Source organism: Mangifera indica, chromosome 12, assembly GCF_011075055.1.
Source record: "Mangifera indica cultivar Alphonso chromosome 12, CATAS_Mindica_2.1, whole genome shotgun sequence".
In the NCBI taxonomy this organism is placed as follows: Eukaryota; Viridiplantae; Streptophyta; class Magnoliopsida; order Sapindales; family Anacardiaceae; genus Mangifera; species Mangifera indica.
In genome coordinates this window covers 14,481,213-14,500,486 of record NC_058148.1, presented here as the reverse complement: position 1 = coordinate 14,500,486, position 19,274 = coordinate 14,481,213, and the positions used below count along the sequence as shown (strand labels likewise).

The following is a 19,274-nucleotide window of genomic DNA, read 5'->3' as shown; positions in this document are numbered from 1 at the left end:
TTTAATCTCATTTTGATTAATGACATAAAATATATAAATCGTGAAGCTTCTTGGATCTTCCATGATCTTCTAGAGGCTCAACTGACTTATATACAGTGTTTGGATTGAGAGAACAAAAAAAAAAAAAAGTATAAGCTGGTGACTTACTGACTTTTATTGAATGATACATGCATGCATAAATAGGCAGAAACTAAACTATAAGCTGCATTTATTACAGGCCTCTGACACCATAGAGTGTTATATTATAAAGTGCGTGCAACAAGTTGAAGATCACCGTGTGGTGGATCTTGCTCAAGTTATTTCAACTAAGTAGTCGAAGAGAACTTAATTGGGGCTGAGATTGAATTCAACAATCTTCTCCCAAGATTTCAGAGTGTTATCCGAAGTGGGTGTTTTCCACAATTGAAGGCGAGTAATTGGGAAGGTTAGTCCACCGATGCTCTCATCAAGAGCGTAAGCTTTTTCTTGAGCTTTTTTCTTCTCTTCATCTGTCAGGTCCCCATAAAGCAGGCTTATATGCGGCATATAAGCTGCAAGATAATGCAAGGCATCATTACGTAAACACAATCACTCATTACAGAAATAACTAAATAACTATGTATTAGAGTACGGTTAATCTTAAGATACAAAATTGCAGTTAAATGATCTCAGCAAGTGATACAAACCCAAGAGGGACATAAAATTTCTTATATGCACATAAAGTGTAAAAGGGTTCATCTTTAAGGTACATGAGGTGTGGGCTGATGAGCAAGGGCAAGACGTTAACAATTTACAGAAAACATTAAAACAATTCTTGACTAGATCATAGGGGTGGATCCAAGCTGAGACAAGTCTGACAAGGGCCAGCCCGGGTTCAGTTTGAATTCAGAACATCCAGCTCATGCTGGCTGGATAGGTGAACCTAACACCACAGAAGTGAATCGTCGGAAAACCCTCCAGCTGAGCTGGAGCTCCACCTTGAGTTCGAAATGTGAATTTGAATCCACCCCTAGTGATCCAGATGACTAGTCTGCTTCCTAAAATATTCTCAAAACTTCCACAACACAAACAATTTTTTTTCTTCCTTTTTGTAACACTAAAAGAAAGTTTTGTTCATATATGAATAATAACAATTTAGATGTTTCTTTCAGCAAAAGGGCAAAAGAAAATACCTCAAACAAATGCAAAACTGTATACTTACGTGTTGAGGACTTGAAACCAAAAATGCTACTGGACTTTGCACTAGCTTCCACCACCTGAAAACAAAATCTCAATTATAGATTATTAATTACTCAACTAAGATAAGCTTAATCGCCACGCAGAAACAAAATAAAACAAAAACTCACCTCAGTCGTTGGATGAATAAGCAAATAAACACACTGGTAAAAGAACGTCCCAGTAGCCACACGATCCACACCACAAGTATAAGCCTTGACCCCATCACAAGCCTCTTTAAACTTGGCCAGCGCATCATCCTTTGTCAAACTCACCAACCCAACCAGGGTCATATGCGGCTCGAACTGAGGCCCGCCGAACTCGGATCGTAGACCCTCCATCAACTTCTTCATTCTCGGTATCACATCCTCCGGTGGAGCCGCCCACACCGAATAATCATTCTTCTGAGTTTCGTCTGTGTCGACTGCAGTTGCGGGAACATCCATGGTGATTGAGAAAACGATGAGAGAGAAGCCGAGGACACCCAAAAAAATGCTAGGAATCTAATGAAGAAAAGATCTGTGAAAGTTCTTGAGACAGAAAGATTGAAATGATCCCATCTTTTATTTCGTTGAAATGGTTCAGAAAGTAAATATAAAAAAAAAAAAAAAAATTTGATCCACTTTTTGTAGAGGTGTGAGCTCCTTGGCGTTTAAAAATGGCAACGGGAGCTGTGAAGATGATGGCACGTGGAAGGGACAGAAAGGAAGGTGATTCTTTCAATTTTTTACACATCATTTTCACCCCTATATTTAACATAAACTAATAAAAACCCTACAAGTAATAGAGGGGGAAAAACCCTTAAGGTGTGTGTGACCTAGCTAGATGTGGTTTAACTGGTTTGACATTTTTTGTAAACTAAACTGAGAAAAAAAGATTTAAAAAATTTTTAAATTAAACCAAATCATTTTAGTTTTTAAATCATACTGAAAAGTATGATTTAGATTACGGTTTGAAATTATTAAAATCATATGCTTCTAAATATATTTATTTAATAAAATTAATAAAAGTATAGTTTTTTATAATATAATATAAATGTATAAAATAAATATAAAATATATATGCAATATACATGTAAAGAAAGTAATACAAATAAATATAAAAAATTAAATTATATATCTAATTATTTATTAAAAATTTTTGTCAAGTATAATTATATATATGTATTTTAAAAATATATTATTTACAATTTGATTTGGTTTGAAAATCCTCCAAACCCCAACTTAAATTAAAAAAAATAAGGTTTGAAAAATTTCTAATTCAAACCAAATCAAACCATTTTACAAAACCAAACTAAACTAAATCATCGTTTTTAAATAATTTGATTTTGAATTGAATTATGCACACCCTTAAAAAGCCTCAAAGTTTTGTTCCGTACCTGAAGAATAACAGCCAAGAACAATACTACTCTTTCGATATGAGGAAAAGTTTTGTTTCAATTTGATACAGTAAATATTACAGTTTCTGCATCGTGATCAAATTTATGCAATTAAATGGAAGAACCATAACACTTAATCCCTCTCCTTATTGCTCCAACCTGGTACTGCTAGTTTGAGGTCTGTACTTGTAGCTTCTAGCAACAAACAAATAAACAAAGAAATTGATCAAGCTCAATATAGAAAGCAACCAGTAGAAGAGGTTCAAATGGTTCCTGTTGATGTTGTTGCCTGCTAACCACCCTCCACTTTTAGTAATATCCTCGGTTGTTCTATTCACTATGTTGATCAGAACGGTGCTGAAATAGTAGCCAAGTTTCATGGAAGTCCAAAGAAAGCAAGTAGAGATTGATTTCAGTGCATTGGGTGCCTCTGAATAGAAAAGCTCTCGCAGTCCTACATCTGTGAACATGTCTGCAGTTCCAAATATGAAGTACTGAATTGATAGCCAAAATACACTAATTGGCAACGGTTGCACCACGGGGATGGCATCAAGCATGTTGTGATCTCGTGCCACACCTTTGCGCTTCACTTCTATTACTGCAGCCGATGCCATGGACAGACAAGAAAGAACAAGGCCTACGCCTACACGTTGTAAATGGTTTATGCCTGTAGGGTGGCCTGTGATCTTGCAAGCAAAAGGTACAACCATCCGATCATATACAGGTATTATAATGATCAAGCATGCAACTGGGATGATGGGTAGTGAGGCTGGTTGGTATGTTAAAAGATTTAGTGATGCTTGTGTCCATTGTGGTGCCTTGTTGGATGGAGAAAGTTGAAGTTGAGCTAGACAAAGGGTCATAATAATGGAGCGCAGGAATATTGGAACCATGCTTAGTAGGATTTTTGCATTTTCTACTTGTGTTACCCTGCAAAGTTTGCACGGATTTGGAGCATCTGGTTTCCCAGTATGTCCTGTAGGTTCTGTCAGGATTGCCGCTTTGTCCAGGCACCTGAACATATATGTAGCAAAAGAAAATTGCACTTTTATTCGGTTATAGGTGGGATGATGACAACACTTTGAACTGCAAGTTTCAGAAAATTGACCTGAAAATATCTCTATGAGGTAGAAATTCTGTTTCTATAGCAGCTTCTTTGTCCTTAATCTCATAGAGCTCCATAGGATCTTGAGGAAGTTGAAGTTTCCTATTACGGATGGCTGCAACATATACCTGAAATCAATCAAAAAACAAATAAATCATTCTTTATAAAGTATGCATCCATAAGAAGTGCTACATGGCCGGAAGCTAGTTTTGCATCAGCAAGATACTGATGTAAGCTGACACAAACCTACACATTCAAAACTGACTTTGGAGTAACATGATTACGAATCCAAACCTGTATAATTTCGATGATGGCACTGGTCCCTTGGGCAGCTTGGATTCGGTATAGTGGCATTCCAGCTCCAAAAATGATCACAGACAATAATATAGCTATAGTACATATGCCAAAACCCCAATCCCATCCTTTGTTGTCTTGAATCCACACAATGAGAGTTGAACTAACTGCAGCACCAAAACATATAGCTAGCAAGAGGCCGTTGAAGAAGCTAGACATATTACTAGCCTCTTGTGGGTCTTTCTCATCAAACTGATCAGCACCCTGAGAGGGCAGTGCAGCTTTGATTCCTGCTGTCCCAGCAGCTATCAAGTAGATTGCAACAAAGAGAAGGGCAGCATTACCTCCCCCAATTTTCTTGCAATGAGAAGCTGGATCAAAGACATTACACAAGGAGGTGGCTTAAGATTGGGGTAGTGTGCTTGTATTGTCAACAACAACAGTCACTGTATAAACAACATACAGGGAAAAAAAAATGAATAGTTGATTTGCCAATGAGTTCCAAGTTGATTTTCAGTGCTTTCAGCATGTTCTTTCCAACTTTTTTCTGTTTTCAGAATTAAGAGGCTACAATTATTAACAGGCGTACCAGAAACTCAAAACTTCCTGAAATTAGCACAGCTTTATGCCTTCCAATGTAAGTGTCCGCAAGGATAGCCACCAGAATGGAGAGGATGTAACAAGTACCCGAAAAGGTTGTCACTTGGTTAGCTGCATCAGCTAGTTCCATGCGCAAAGTCCCATTGAAATATGTCACGCTGTTCACAGCCAGTGCAAAATTTGCCATTTGTTCAAAACCATATGAAGCTGCAATTGGAACACAGCCCAAAATGAAAGAAAAAAAAAAAAAAAAAATAGAGTGAATGATATATCGAAGAGGTCAGAATCATGCTATAATTTTTTTTTTACTACCTAGTATGAGCAAAGAAGTCTTTCTTCCCCCATGCTTATACTTGAGGGCTTGTCTTCCCTTCCAGTCCACCTTTCCTGCAATATGCTTAGGTGTCTCCTGCAAGGAAATAAGAAATTTAATTCGAATAATATCAAAAGAGAGACAAACTGAATGTAGAATTAGAAGGTACCATAGCTCCTCGCTAGGCTATTAAGTGCCTGTTTAGAAGTGTAACAATGTGCAGATTGTTACAAGCTAATACAAAGCACGGGATTTATAATCGTTCAAATAAAAAAAATGAAAATATGTTATTCATGACTACTTCTTAGGATTTGAAATACAAGCTCTTCTGCTTGCATGAAGGTGACTTTATCTGTGGGTGAATCTTGCCGACTTTGGGAAAGAATTTCTAATGAAACTGTCAACTAAAGATTGATCAACAGGATACAGACACATACATTGCCATTTCAGGGAAATCTACAAGGTTTAACTCATATTATTTCAATAGTGTTAGTGGAAAAAGTCATATTTTTCATTTTGAATATAGCTAATTCAAAGAAGCAACATTACAAAAAGAGAGAGATTAGACTGTAATCCAAAAGCATCCCACTCTTGTCCTCTATCTCTTGGACACAAATGTTGCCTCTTTGTTCAGTTATTTCAGCTGTTAGTGTTTATACATATGAGCTTAATGCTGCACACAAGAAATTTCTTAAAGAAACAATGATGAAAGGCACCCAACTATTTGTTTAACCAAATGTCTCCATTCAACAAGCAACAGGATAAGGCCATTTATTTTGTTAGCAATGGAAAATGATGATAACAGAATGTTGATGGCAAGTTGATTTAGACAGATTTAGATGGTCCTCCATTGAAGAGATTAAAAAATGGTGAATAGATACTCGTTATCACTGAATTGGTCAGAGGTAGTGCAACAAAAATTCCCAATTTTTTCAATAGCTTTCTGTACTTTGTGATAATAATTATAGGATAAACCACTAGATACCCAATTATATTAAGATTCCGATCTCAATTATAACAATAAGACATGTTCTTAGGCTAATCAGCCTTTAAATAGTCACATTTAAGAAAAATTCTAAATTAAAAAAAAAGTTCAACAAAAACTAAAATAAGAAAATTCGACTAAAACTAAAACATGATGCAAAGACCGTTCGACATTCTATCCAAACCGGATAAATAAATATTGCCTTTCAAGAATGAAATGGTCATGTTTGCTTGCCCATTCTCTATTCTGCTCAAATTAATGCCTCTAGAACGACTTTTGGAACGGTTTGTTCGTTTGCTTGGAACATATGTTCTGCTATTCCTGTATTACTATTTATGTCTTTGATCAAGGAGGTGTATTCACTTAGTTGCCGGCTTAAATGCTATTTCAGTTTCAATAGAAATTAAAAGCAGCTTTCATTAATAATAGCTTTTCAGTGTAGTTTAGCTGAAGTCTCCCAGCAAAGAAAATTTTTCAATAGAAATTTCGTTAGATATTTATGTTGAATAAGTTTTTCCTGAAAAGGAAATGGCTTCTAAAATTGATCAATTTCTTAGTCTCAAAATCCCAATTCATCAATTTCTTTGGAGAAGAGGAGCTTGAGATATAATACATTTTTGGCACCCAAATCCCAAACACCAAGCTGAACCCCAGTGACAATGTGAACACCAAAGAGGTCTCCAGTGCAAGCATCAGTATACTCTATTGGTGCGGTGCATAAATGGGAGAAAACATCTAACAGTTTGATTAGAACATACAATCCAAGTATGAATCAATTCCAGGGGCCGACTGCTTTATTGATGCCAGGAACTCCTTCAAGCAGAGAAACAATGGGGGTAAATGTCATGTTAAACACATCAGGAGCAAATTGTACAGTCCATTTGGTATGACTCTGCTTCAGATAATCACCTCCTTTCCTCCTAACAATGACTCTAACATCCTACAGCAATAATTTTTAAGTTACGCATTTTCCTGCATAAAGTACCAAACATATCTGTGTGATGAATCTGTAGGTGCATCATTCAGAAATTTTCTTGCTTTTAAACAAAATTCATGGTGTACAAATCAAGCTGAAAGTGCTGTGATCTTTTCAAGTTAGTGAAGCAATGGATGATACATTTTAAGTCTGACAAGTAGTTCAAGCCCAATAGCAATACTATATGGATATAGGCCCCATAAAGCTTTCAGGTCGAACCTCACAAACCACATATGTAATCTTTTCATATTTCAATTTTTCATGATCTTGAATCTGGATTTTACTATCCAGTGTACTTTTTATTGATGCAAATTCATGGTGATTGTCTTTACGTCTACCTGCAGTCAAACATATAAATGCTGCAGAAAGATAACAATTATACTTAAGTACAATTAATCATTATCATCTCCTCTCACTAAATACAACTCAATTAATTTACCTTGGACTTGAAACACTTTTTTCACTCGTTACAGATTTTTTTCTCAATTTCTAATTCAGAAAGTTTGCAATTGTTAGCAAGCATAATAATCCTTCTGCCAGGTACCTGTATGGTTGTTTTTCCTTAAACATAAATAACAAATTAGATTCATTAGATTCTTTGGAGGATAGGATATATACTGTACTCAACACATATTCCGTCATATATTTCTATACAGTTTTTATTTTCAAGTAATTGAAACATGCATTTCTTAGTTTTGGAACTTTTATTTAACATAAAGCCCCCACTAATACATCAAAATCACAGGGAAAAAACTAGATGCATGCAATGAACCAGAATGACAAATTAACACATTATTTTTATTCCATTGTGGAAGACATCCTACTAAGTATTAATAGTGATATGTTGTAGTGCAAAACAAATGAAAAACCACGTCCATGGTCGAGCATCCAATGGATGAACAAATCAAAACTATGACCCTATCTCCAACACTCCCAAATCCATAATTGCATCAATTGTAATTGAAATTAGGGTTAGAATCATATCGGAATCGCATTGGAATTATGCAAGTCTATTGAAATCACACCCAATGTGATTTTAACTGAAATAGCATCGAAATAGTGTGATTTTAACTAGAATCACAATATTTCAATGCAATTCTAATTGGAATCGCATTTATCTAGTGTAATTCTAATTGGAATCGCATTTGTCTAGTGCAATTCTAGTTGACGACTATTTTAGGTTTGTAAAATGGAATTTCTTTTTTTTTTTTAATTTTCATGTAATAAAGTTTTGGGATAAATTATTATTTATTTTTAATAAATAATTAAAATTATGAGGAACATTTTTGTTTTATCAGTATGTCCATCCTTAAAATTATCTAATTTGACTATGAGTGCTTGCCTTAAGGTGAGAAAATGTCAATTTTCCATTTCAAGAGTAACAACTGTCATTTTGATATAATTTGGGTGAGAAATAGTACTAGTTCTCCCTATTTTGCATACATATAAAAAAAACAGAGGTGAACCACTTCAAGTTTGTTACTGTAAAAGCAACTCTAATTAGCAAATTACTTGCTCAAAAATTTTTTTAGAACTTGACTAATCAAGCACTCTGCTTCTCTTTGGGGTTAAGGTCTATAGTTTTTTGTCCCATGAATGCAGCTACGTATACGCATAGATCTGTAATTCCAGGTTTGTTGTTTTGTTGAGAAATTCTACACAAAAATCTTCTGCTTCTCGCCCCTTGTGTGGACACTAATTTACCTAATTTGCCTATACTTCCACAAGGAAAATAATGTTGCATCAATAGAAGTCTTGATTCTAACATTTAGTTAAACTCTAATATTAACGTACATGACACTCTAATCAAGGTCTTTGTTTTATAGGGTTAACATTATCCTTGCGTGAATGGTTCTACTTCTACGTGGAATTTTCATTTCTTAGCTTCCTTTCCTTTAAATCGTTACCATCTTCACTCAGCTTAATCTTTGATGTGGATACTAATATCGCTTCCCCCTAGCAGTGACAGATGCATATATGGTTAAATGTATTAGACTTGACTTCGAAGTGTCTATGTCTTACGTTAATTTCTGAAATGCATATTTTGCATATAAAGACACAGGTGATCACTTCAGCTTTGTTAATGTAAAAGCAACTTTGATTGGCAAATTACTTTCTCACGTAGTTTTCTTGAGAAATTCCAGTTTGTTGTTTTGTTGACAAATTCTGCACATAAGATTTCTGCAACTTGGCCCTTGATGTCAACACTAATTTTGCCTATTCTTCCGCTAGGAAAACGATATTATGTTGATGGAGTCTTGATTAACATTCACGTAAATGTTGATAACGTTGTTGACACTGTAGACAAAGTTTTGTCCTACAGAGTTAACATTATTTTCTGTGTGATTGTTTTTACTTGTGTAGATGTATTTGAAAAATTATAAACATTTGTGATCACGAGTTTTAGCTTATGTTTCTACAATGTTGTGTGCCACATATATATTATTATGACACCTTTAAATAAATCTCACATTAGTAAAACACGGAATATATTTATATCTCTTGTGTGTGCACACTTATGTTCTTAAGTTATGTTTTGGGTTACAAAACTTAAAAATAAAACTATGATGGATTGCGTGTCAAAAATAGACAGTATTTTGACAGTAAATTTGTCTATTGGACCATTAATGTTATAAAGAATAAAATCATACGTACAAATAAATTGTACAACTTTTTATGTACAAACTAAGATGGTAATACAATTGTTTATGTACAAACTGATTTGATAGTTTATGATTAGGTGACATGATTGTTTATTTTTTTTTTATTTCAAAATCACCCAATCATACATTACCACATTAAATCGTATCTAATCTATTAAAAATGGTATGGTAGCAGAGCCTCTATGTGTACTCTTGAATGAAACATGTTTTGGCTTGCGATTACATTTACATTATGTTATCATATTTTTTAAATACAAATATTATCTTATCGATATGATTATATATTAACCGTCATCTTAAGAGACAATATTATTATGATATTCATATTCTGATGTGACAATATTTAGATCCTTGTTTTTGAATATGAAATTAGTCAAATATTAATATTTATAATACATTACCTTGATATAAGACATTGACTCTGTTAGAAACAATTAAACATGCCAGGATTCGAATTCTGTGAAATCTGTAAATAGAATTTGCGTACCTGTTTGTGTGTTCGATGAAGCGTCTTCGAATTCTACGCGAGGTGTTGACGTTAGTCTGTTTCCATGACGCCATTTGCCCACGTACTGATTTCCATTTGGGAGACTCATTTACTGTGCGTATTCGTTTTGACAGGAGAGAAAGGTTCTCTGTAAAATGGCCTCTCATTCTCATTACATTCTCATAGTTTTTGGTTCTAGTGCTTTGGGAGGCAGTTAAGACTTTTTTATATAAAAGTCTAACCGCCAATAACCGCTAATCGGGTCGGGTCGGCCCGTCATGGGTGGACCCGGATCCAATAGACTCTAATATTTAATACTATTTTTATTCTTATTCATTTGATCTATGAGATAATGTCAGTAATATGTGATATTATCTTTATTTTTATTTATCAGCTATGATAAAATATTAATATTTGATTTTATCTTGTGTTTTCCTTTGTTGGATTTTGTCCGTAATAATTGTTATTTATTTGTTGGTATTTGAATAAAGAGAGTTAATTATACAAAATTGGTTTGTTCTCTCTTGTTTTAATGAGGATCTGAATATTGCAAGTTTCATATACAGGTATTATATCAAATGCCTCCAAGGAATCAAATGTACACAAGTACCTCTGGCAGCATAGTGTGAACCTCGAGCAAGACACTTTTTCTTCTATAGACCAAGAAACGAGGACCAAATTTGTCACAATATTATCAGAATAATCATACCATATTAAATAAGTATTTCCTATTATTAAAGAGTCATTCTCCTTGTATTGGAAAATTGACAATAACAATTGAAGAGTAACAACCCTTCTACCTTATTGTGGTCATGATACATAACAGTTAAAAAGGGAAAGACATGAACTGAGATTAGCGAAAAAGACACTTAGGAGTATTGTAATCTTTGTAAACTTTTTAATCTTGCATTATCGAGATAATAACAATATCGTGAACATAAGCTATTAACTTTTTTGACTAAACCACTTTAAAACTGTGTCTCCCGTTTACTTATGTTTGCTCATATTCTTATGCTTAGATCTCCGGAATTTAGTGCAGTTCTCAAAGGTGCACACTTACACACCAAAACGGAACAATAAACCAACTAACAAGAAGGAAAATAAATCTGCTCAAATCAGAGCAGATGAAGGCAAGAAATCAAGAAGAAAATATGCCCAATACAGAGCATGCATATAAATAAATAAATAGATATGCATATATGTCGGAAATATATATTGTGTTTACAAGTATAAAGATTGAAACTCATGTTATACAAAACTAATTGACTTATGTTAAGGTCCAATCCACAACATTTATATACCACTTTTTTATGTTTTATTCATTAGATGCGAGACTCTTTTTCTTTTTCTTTTCTTTTTATTTGAGTCTTCAACACCCTCGCTTAAGTGCAAACACCTAGGCTGTTAGACTTGCCTTTCGGCTCAGCTGATTTTTTTGTGTAACATCTAATGAATAGAACATAAGAGAGTAATATATAAGTGTTGTGGATTGGATCTTAACATAAGCCCCGATTTTGTGTAACATGAGTTTCAATCTTCACACTTATAAGCCCAATATATATTTCCGTCATGGTATCAGAGCACAAGCCAAACGGCAGGTTTAACACCCTAAGTGTTCCTCGATATAAGTGACAATGCACCCAGCCACAAACCGACTGAGCCAAACAGCTAGGCTTAACAACCTAGGTGTTTGCACTTAAACGCGTGTGTTGGAGACTCAAATAAAAAGAAAAGAAAAAGAGTCACACATCTAATGAATAGAACATAAAAAAGTGGTATATAAATGTTGTGGATTGGACCTTAATATAAACCAATTGGTTTTGTGTAACATAGTTTTCAATCTTCACACTTGTAAACCCAATATATATTTCCGACAATATATAATACGATAGTAGACAAGGAAGCATATCTGCCAAGATTATTGCCCTGATTATTTATTTCCATTGTTAATATTTGATAGTCAATACATACCACAATTATCTCCATCTATATAACAGTGATATTCTTTATTCGATATATATGACGCACGTAAATTTCATCTTTTAAACACAAAAATATAATCAATATTCAATAAAAAAACAAATATAGTTATTTTCTTTTGTATTAATATTGTTTTTAATAAATTTATGTATAGCTATTTTGGATACACACTTATAAGTGTTGTCATATAATTGAATAATTTTGAATTAAAGATAAAATAATACCTAATTACATAATGATACATATAAATATGTACATGTTTAGGTATCCGAAAAGGGTAAATATAGTATTGTTCATATTTTTTTAGTTTGCGGTTTGATGCGTTTTTCATTCTGACTAAGTCAGTAGATAGAAAAAGGGGCAACAGGATGTGATATGAGCTGTATTAATGAATCTTGAAAAATTGGTAACCATTAATGTACGAATCAAATAATTTGCCCAACTAGGACAGTGTCAATGTCTTTCCATTTCTTATTAATTTTGGCATTAATTTCTTCATAAAAATCCAACCGTGAATACTAAATTTCAAACTTCAATTCATATTTGTTGATAAACACTGGTTTCTTTGATGCTTCAGCCCATGACTCCATATTCCAGATTTTAAGATATTCGAGAAAAGAACACCCCACAGCTGCCACTTATATTTATTTTATTATGTTAATTTTTTTTTTAAATTTCCAATTGATTTAAATATTTTTAGAAGTCACCTCATCAACTTTCAAACTGTTGAATGATCATGAATAAATAATATGTATAAATTTCATACAATTTCTCCATTTAAATTACTTTACTATTATCAATCCTAATTGGGGAAATTAACCAGTAGTCTTTAACTATTAGCTGATATGCTTATGTGGTGAATGCATTTGTGTTTTTATGAATTTGGTAGCATGGATGGGTGGATTTTATTCTTAATACGTATTATATTTGCTAAAAGGTGGTTTACAATTATCAAGTAATATTTTCTTATGTAAATATTTTTAGATTTATTATTTTTTAAGAAAATAAAAATAAAAGTAAAAATTTTGGAATCCAAAATTTTAAGCAGCATCATTTCTGGGAATCCAAATGATGAACTATCATATCATACAACAAAACTATTCTCATATGTAGCTTTGTCTATCTAGACATGTCTCTGAAACAGTATCAATTTAAAGAAAAAAAAGCCATATTTTGGTGGGTAGTTTTGTCATTTTAGTTGTCTATTTGGCTAAAGTTGAGTGATTAGGTCATATTTTCATATTATCTTTGTGTTTATACAAAAAGGTGGAAAATTCTGAAGGTAATAAAATAAATTTAATTAATTATTCATCGGGTAAAATTTTACTTAATTGAATTGTAAAATAATTTTATAGAATGTTAACTTGAAATTAAATCTCCAATGTGAACTTGAGTTCAACACTTTCTAATAATTTATAATAGCTTGATTTATAAAAATGCTAAAGATTTAGGAAAAGGGAGCTAAAGTTAAGATAATTTGTTGTGGAAAGCATAACCACTTACATAAGACCAAAAACCTTGATTAGTGGGGATCGATTTGAATCAAGCTTGAACGGGCTCAAAACGAGTTTTACTTAAGTGAACTCAAGCTTGAGCATGAGAGTTAAATATTTTTGAGTTTGAGGGGTGTATGGTTCACCAAACTCGCGAGCTTCAAAAAAATTGATACAAATCAATTAAAATAAGGTCGTTTTGACTAATACACATTAAAACGATATTGTTTTAGTTTTTTCTTTGGCTATAGTATCAATTTGAGCTCAAAACTCAACTTGATTTGACACTATAAATGAACTCGAACTGAACTCAAACTCAACTTCTCTCAAACAATCAAGTTCAAACGACTTTGAAGGGAGTTCAATAAGCTCAAACTCAATTCAGTTTGAATCCAACCTTATTGGGTATGGGGTTAACTACATTATCAACATTTAAATAAGTGTCCTACACTGCAACTACATGAAAAAACTAATTTGCCAATTAGAGTTGCAGGAAATTTATTGTCCACATTATCCAGGGGCAAGTTGCAAAAACTTTATGCCTAGAAAACTACATGAGCAACAAAATTGAATCAATCTACCTCTATCTTTTTAAATTTCATAATTAAATTAATATGAATGAATGTAAGACAAAGATACTTTTAAGTCAAGTCAAATAAATCTGACTATATGTGCATTTGTGATTGCTAGCAAAGGACAAGAAACATTAGTACTATCCACATCAAGAGGTTGTAGAAAAATTTATTTAGTGAGAAGGAAATTTGAGGGGGAACTTTTCAAGCATTAAAGTATGCACTATTAGTTGCTTATATATATCAATGTTTCCAAATTATGGTATGTATTACATAATTTCAGAAACAGCATGGGGTTGTCAATGTTGAAGAGAGTTTTTTCACTTGTTTTCCTACTCTTATTTGTTATGTCTCATTCTTCACCTAATGTTGCTTCTAATTCTACTCAAGAAGCACTAGCTCTTCTCAAATGGAAAGCCAGCCTTCAAAACCACAACCATTCTCTTTAATCATCGTGGACTCTTTCTCCTGTCAATGCAACAAATACTTCTGTCCACCTTAAAACCAAGGTAAGTCCATGTATTTGGATTGGAATCTCTTGTAATCGTGCTGGAAGTATCACAAGTATTAACTTGACCAACGCAAGTCTAAAAGGCACACTTTATGAACTATCCTTCTCATTGTTTCCTAATCTTGCATGCATTGATCTAAGTGTGAATGATCTCTTTGGTGTCATCCCTCCTCAAATCAGCCACCTAGTAACTCTAAAGTTCCTTTACCTCTACACAAATAAGTTATTTGGTCCTATTCCTAACGAGATAGGCAACTTGAACTCCCTCACAGAGTTAGATTTGGGAGAAAATCAATTAAGTGGCTCTATTCCTCATTCCATTGGAAACCTGAGCAATTTGAAAGTTTTATACTTGTATACCAACAACCTCTCTGGCACCATTCCTAACGAGATAGGCAACTTAAAGCTTGTTTCTGGTCTAGCATTGAGTAGAAATCAACTAAGTGGTCCTATTCCTCATTCCATTGGAAATTTGAGCAATTTGAAAGTTTTATACCTTTATAACAACAACCTCTCTGGTACCATTCCTAACGAGATAGGCAACTTGAAGTTCGTTTCTAGTCTAGGGCTTAGTATAAATCATCTGAGTGGTCTTATTCCTCAATCCATTGGAAACCTAAGTAATTTGAACGTTTTATACCTTTATAGCAACAACCTCTTTGGCACCATTCCTGAGGAGATAGGCAACTTAAAGTTCATTTCTGATCTAGCGTTGAGTACAAATCAACTAAGTGGTTCTATTCCTCTTAGCATTGGAAACCTAAGCATTATAAAAAATATGTATGTTAGTGACAACAACCTTTCTGGAATCATTCCTTATGGAGTTGGAAATTTCTTTAAGTTGATTAGTCTGGATTTGTCTAATAATCAATTTACTGGTTATCTTCCTCATAATATTTGTCAAAGTGGATCACTTACCTATTTTCGTGCTAGTGAGAACAATTTGCTTGGTCAAATCCCCCAAGATTTGAGAGATTGCAAAAGCTTAATTAGAGTCCGTCTTGAAAAGAAACAATTCATTGGAAATATTTCCGAAGATTTTGGTGTCTATCCAAATTTAACTTTCATAGATCTCAGTCAAAACAAATTTTATGGTGAAATCTCATCTACTTGGGGAAGGTGCTCTAGGTTAGGTACTTTAAATGCCTCTAGAAACAATATTACTGGGAGCATGGTGCCTCTGATTCAAAACTTGATTGAACTTCATGAACTTGACCTTTCTTCAAATCATTTAACTGGAGGGATTCCAAAGGAACTTGGAAAGCTGACTTCTTTGAACAAGCTTGTTTTAATTGGGAATAAACTCTCTGGAGTTATACCTCATGAATTTGGTTTACTCACACAACTTGAGCACCTTGACTTGTCAACAAATAGCTTATGCAAGTCAATCCCTGGAGAATTGGGGAACTTGTCAAGATTGCATTACTTGAATTTGAGAAACAATCAGTTTACTCGCGAAATTCCATTTCAGTTGGGTAATTTGATTCAACTCTCAGAGCTAGATTTGAGTCATAATTTACTCAAAGGAGAGATACCGTCTCAAATATGTAAAATGGAAAGTTTGGAATATCTAAATCTTTCCTACAATAACCTTTCTGGTTTCATCCCACGTTGTTTTGAAGATATGCATGGATTGTCACGTATTGACATATCTTATAATGGGTTACAAGGTCCAATTCCTAACAACAATGCATTTCGAGATGCTCCGATCGAAGCATTACAAGGGAACAAAGAATTGTGTGGCAATGTTAGTGGACTGCCACCTTGTAGTGCTTTCATTTCACGCAGACACATCTTAGGAAAAAGGTTAGTAATTTCCTTTGCTGCTTTAGGAGCACTTGCTCTTTTAATTGTTGTGACAATAATGTTCTTTTGTTTTTGGAGAAAAAAACAAGAGTTACAGAACGAACGCAGAATTGTGAATAAAGATAACTTTTTTTCGGTACTAAATTTTGATGGGAAAATATTGTTTGAAGAAATTGTGAGTGCAACTGAGAATTTTGATGCCAAGTATTGCATCGGGAGTGGTGGATTTGGAAGTGTTTACAAAGCACAACTTCTATCAGAGGTTATTTTGGCAATAAAGAAATCTCACTCACTTCATTCTAATGAGATAAATGACCAAAAAGAGTTTTTGAATGAAATAAGAGCATTAACAGAGATACGACATCGAAATATTGTGAAATTTTTCGGTTTTTGTGTATATTCTCAACACTCTTTTTTGGTGTACGAGTATCTTGAAAGAGGTAGTTTGTCCATATTCTTGGGTAATGAAGCTCTAGCAAGAGAATTGGATTGGGGTAAAAGACTAAATATCTTAAAAGGTGTGGTTGAAGCCTTGTCCTACCTACACCATGGTTGCTTCCCACCAATAGTCCATCGAGACATATCAAGCAAAAATGTATTGTTGGATTCAGATTATGAAGCTCATGTTTCAGACTTTGGAATCGCCAAAGTTCTCAAGCCAGACTCATCGAATTGGACACAAGTTGCGGGCACATATGGATATATTGCTCCAGGTATATATAATTCATTTGCTATTGTTTGATTCATTAATTAGATGAATTAAAAACAGTTACAACCTATGTTCTCATGATTTGTCTTTCATTTTGCAGAATTGGCTTACACGATGAAAGTAACTGAGAAATGCGATGTATATAGCTTTGGAGTGCTAGCATTAGAAGTGATCAAGGGAAAACATCCAGGTGATGTCAGTCCTTCTCTATCATCTCCTTTCACTTGGGAGAACATGTTGTTGAACAATGTTTTGGACCAACGCCTTCCGCCTCCTCCGCCTACCATTCAAGATCAACTGATGGTTGTCATAAAGCTAGCAATTGATTGTTTGGATTCCAATCCAAAATGTAGGCCGACCATGAACATGGTATCTTATTTGTTTATGTAAATGTATTTGACAAATTATGAATATTTGTGATAATATTTCCTAGATTGTATTTTCACAATAGTTTTTTTATCTTACTTTTTGTAAATGTATTTGGCAAATCATGAACCGCAACGAATCATATGTAATAAATATATTTATTCAAATATGTTTTGAGTCTAATATATATTTGTTTCAAAAGCTAAAAAATAGAGCTTCTAGAATCCTTTTATTAATCTGATTATGCTATAATCAGCTTCAAACTTGATCAGTTTTTAAAAATGTTTAAAGATCAGAAAATTAAAAGTTATGTTGATAATTTGATAAAGGGATAATTTTGTTAGTTTGTTACTGTAAATTCCTTAGAAAGTGAGGATATAGTTGTAATAAAAAAAAATTCTTCATTTTTCCATATTGATATTCAATAAAAGAAAGAGGTGGACTACTTCAATAAAGAAATTTCTTTGTGTGTCTCTGTCTTGCATTCCTTCAAATTTAATAATGAAATTTAAAAAGATAGAGGTAGACTCCTTCAATTTTGTTGCTCAAGTAGTTTTCTGAGACATAATTTTTCTTGCAACTTGCGCCTTGATAATGTGGGCAATAAATTTTCTACAACTCTAATTGGCAAATTAGTTTATCACACAGTTGCAGAGTAGGACATTTAATTAAAGGTTAATAATGTAGTCGACGCCCTAGTCAAGGTGTTAAAAAAATATTTATTTTAATAATAACAAATATATCATATATATAAAAATATAATTAAAATACAATCGAATTCATAATTAAATATACCGATTTCAAGATTAAGAGTTAAAAAAACCTTAAATATAATGGGCAAATAAAATTTTATAATAAATTTAGGTCAAACATGGAGATCTATAAAACCCATAGTTTCCTTAAAAAAAAATTATCTCATTTTTTCTAAGGATTTAAACAGCTTTTTTTTCCTAGGGCTGCTGGTGGGTGTTATTTTGCATTATTGAATCATGGAAAATTGGTAATGCATGCATCAGTAATTGGCGTAACTAGGAAAGTGTAAATGCCTTTCCATTTCTTATTAATTTTGGCAATAATTTCTTCATAAAAATCCAACTGTGAATACTAAATTTCAGACTTCAACTCACATCAATCACATTTGTTGATAATAATACTGGTTTCTTTGATCGCCATAATTCATACTCCATGTTTTAAGATATGGCTCAAACTTTTAGATTATAATTATGGATGGCCATGAACCGGTCAAACCTGAATACTTCTTAACTCAAGTGCAGTTCAAATAAAAAATAATTTGATTTGAGTTTATTTTTTACTTTTTTTAAGATATGGTTCAAATTACTGATTTTTTTAAGTAAAAAAGATCAAAATTTTAGTTAGATTTTGAACAATTAACTTTATTCTTTGCTTTTGAGATTCTTCATATCTCTTCTACTTAAAACACGTCCCATGTTCTTTATTAATTAAATTAAGTAGAAATTGTTCATTCTAGCTCAACAAAATCAACTCTGAAAATAATTTTATTTCTATAAAATTCATAGAGCCCTAGACCAAAGGAAGAACACCTTTGACCTTCGATGTTTATGGGAATCCAAACGATGAGCTATAATATTATATGCCGAAACTACCCTTATATATAATTTTGTTTATTTGGACATGTCTCAAGAAAGAACAATTAATTTACTAGTACAAATTTAAAAAAAAAAAAGGCCATATTTTGGTGGGTAGTGTTGTCATTTCAGTTAGGTGTCTTATTTTCATATTATCTATGTGATTATACAGATAACGTGAAAAATTTTAAAGGAATGATATAAATAATAAGAACCAATTAAAAGGACATTTCAT

The 19,274-nt window shown here is 33.1% G+C and overlaps 2 protein-coding genes and 1 pseudogene across 2 annotated transcripts; 1 reads left to right on the top strand and 2 right to left on the bottom strand.

The window, feature by feature from the left end:
- Positions 1 to 131: 131 nt before the first annotated feature.
- On the bottom strand, positions 132 to 1,828 carry LOC123192658 (cyclic phosphodiesterase-like). The gene is made up of 3 exons (XM_044605290.1): positions 1,326 to 1,828; positions 1,181 to 1,235; positions 132 to 530 (listed from the first exon to the last, which is right to left on the bottom strand). The coding sequence occupies exons 1-3, from the start codon at positions 1,638 to 1,640 to the stop codon at positions 325 to 327; spliced, it is 576 nt and encodes a 191-aa protein (XP_044461225.1). The 5' UTR covers positions 1,641 to 1,828; the 3' UTR covers positions 132 to 324.
- A 752-nt stretch (positions 1,829 to 2,580) lies between these two features.
- LOC123192110 lies at positions 2,581 to 4,361 on the bottom strand (annotated as a pseudogene).
- A 9,977-nt stretch (positions 4,362 to 14,338) lies between these two features.
- LOC123193608 (MDIS1-interacting receptor like kinase 2-like) lies at positions 14,339 to 17,562 on the top strand. Its single transcript, XM_044606658.1, has 2 exons — positions 14,339 to 17,070; positions 17,167 to 17,562. Exons 1-2 carry the CDS (start codon positions 15,330 to 15,332, stop codon positions 17,454 to 17,456), a joined length of 2,031 nt encoding a protein of 676 aa, XP_044462593.1. The 5' UTR covers positions 14,339 to 15,329; the 3' UTR covers positions 17,457 to 17,562.
- The last annotated feature ends 1,712 nt before the right edge of the window (positions 17,563 to 19,274 follow it).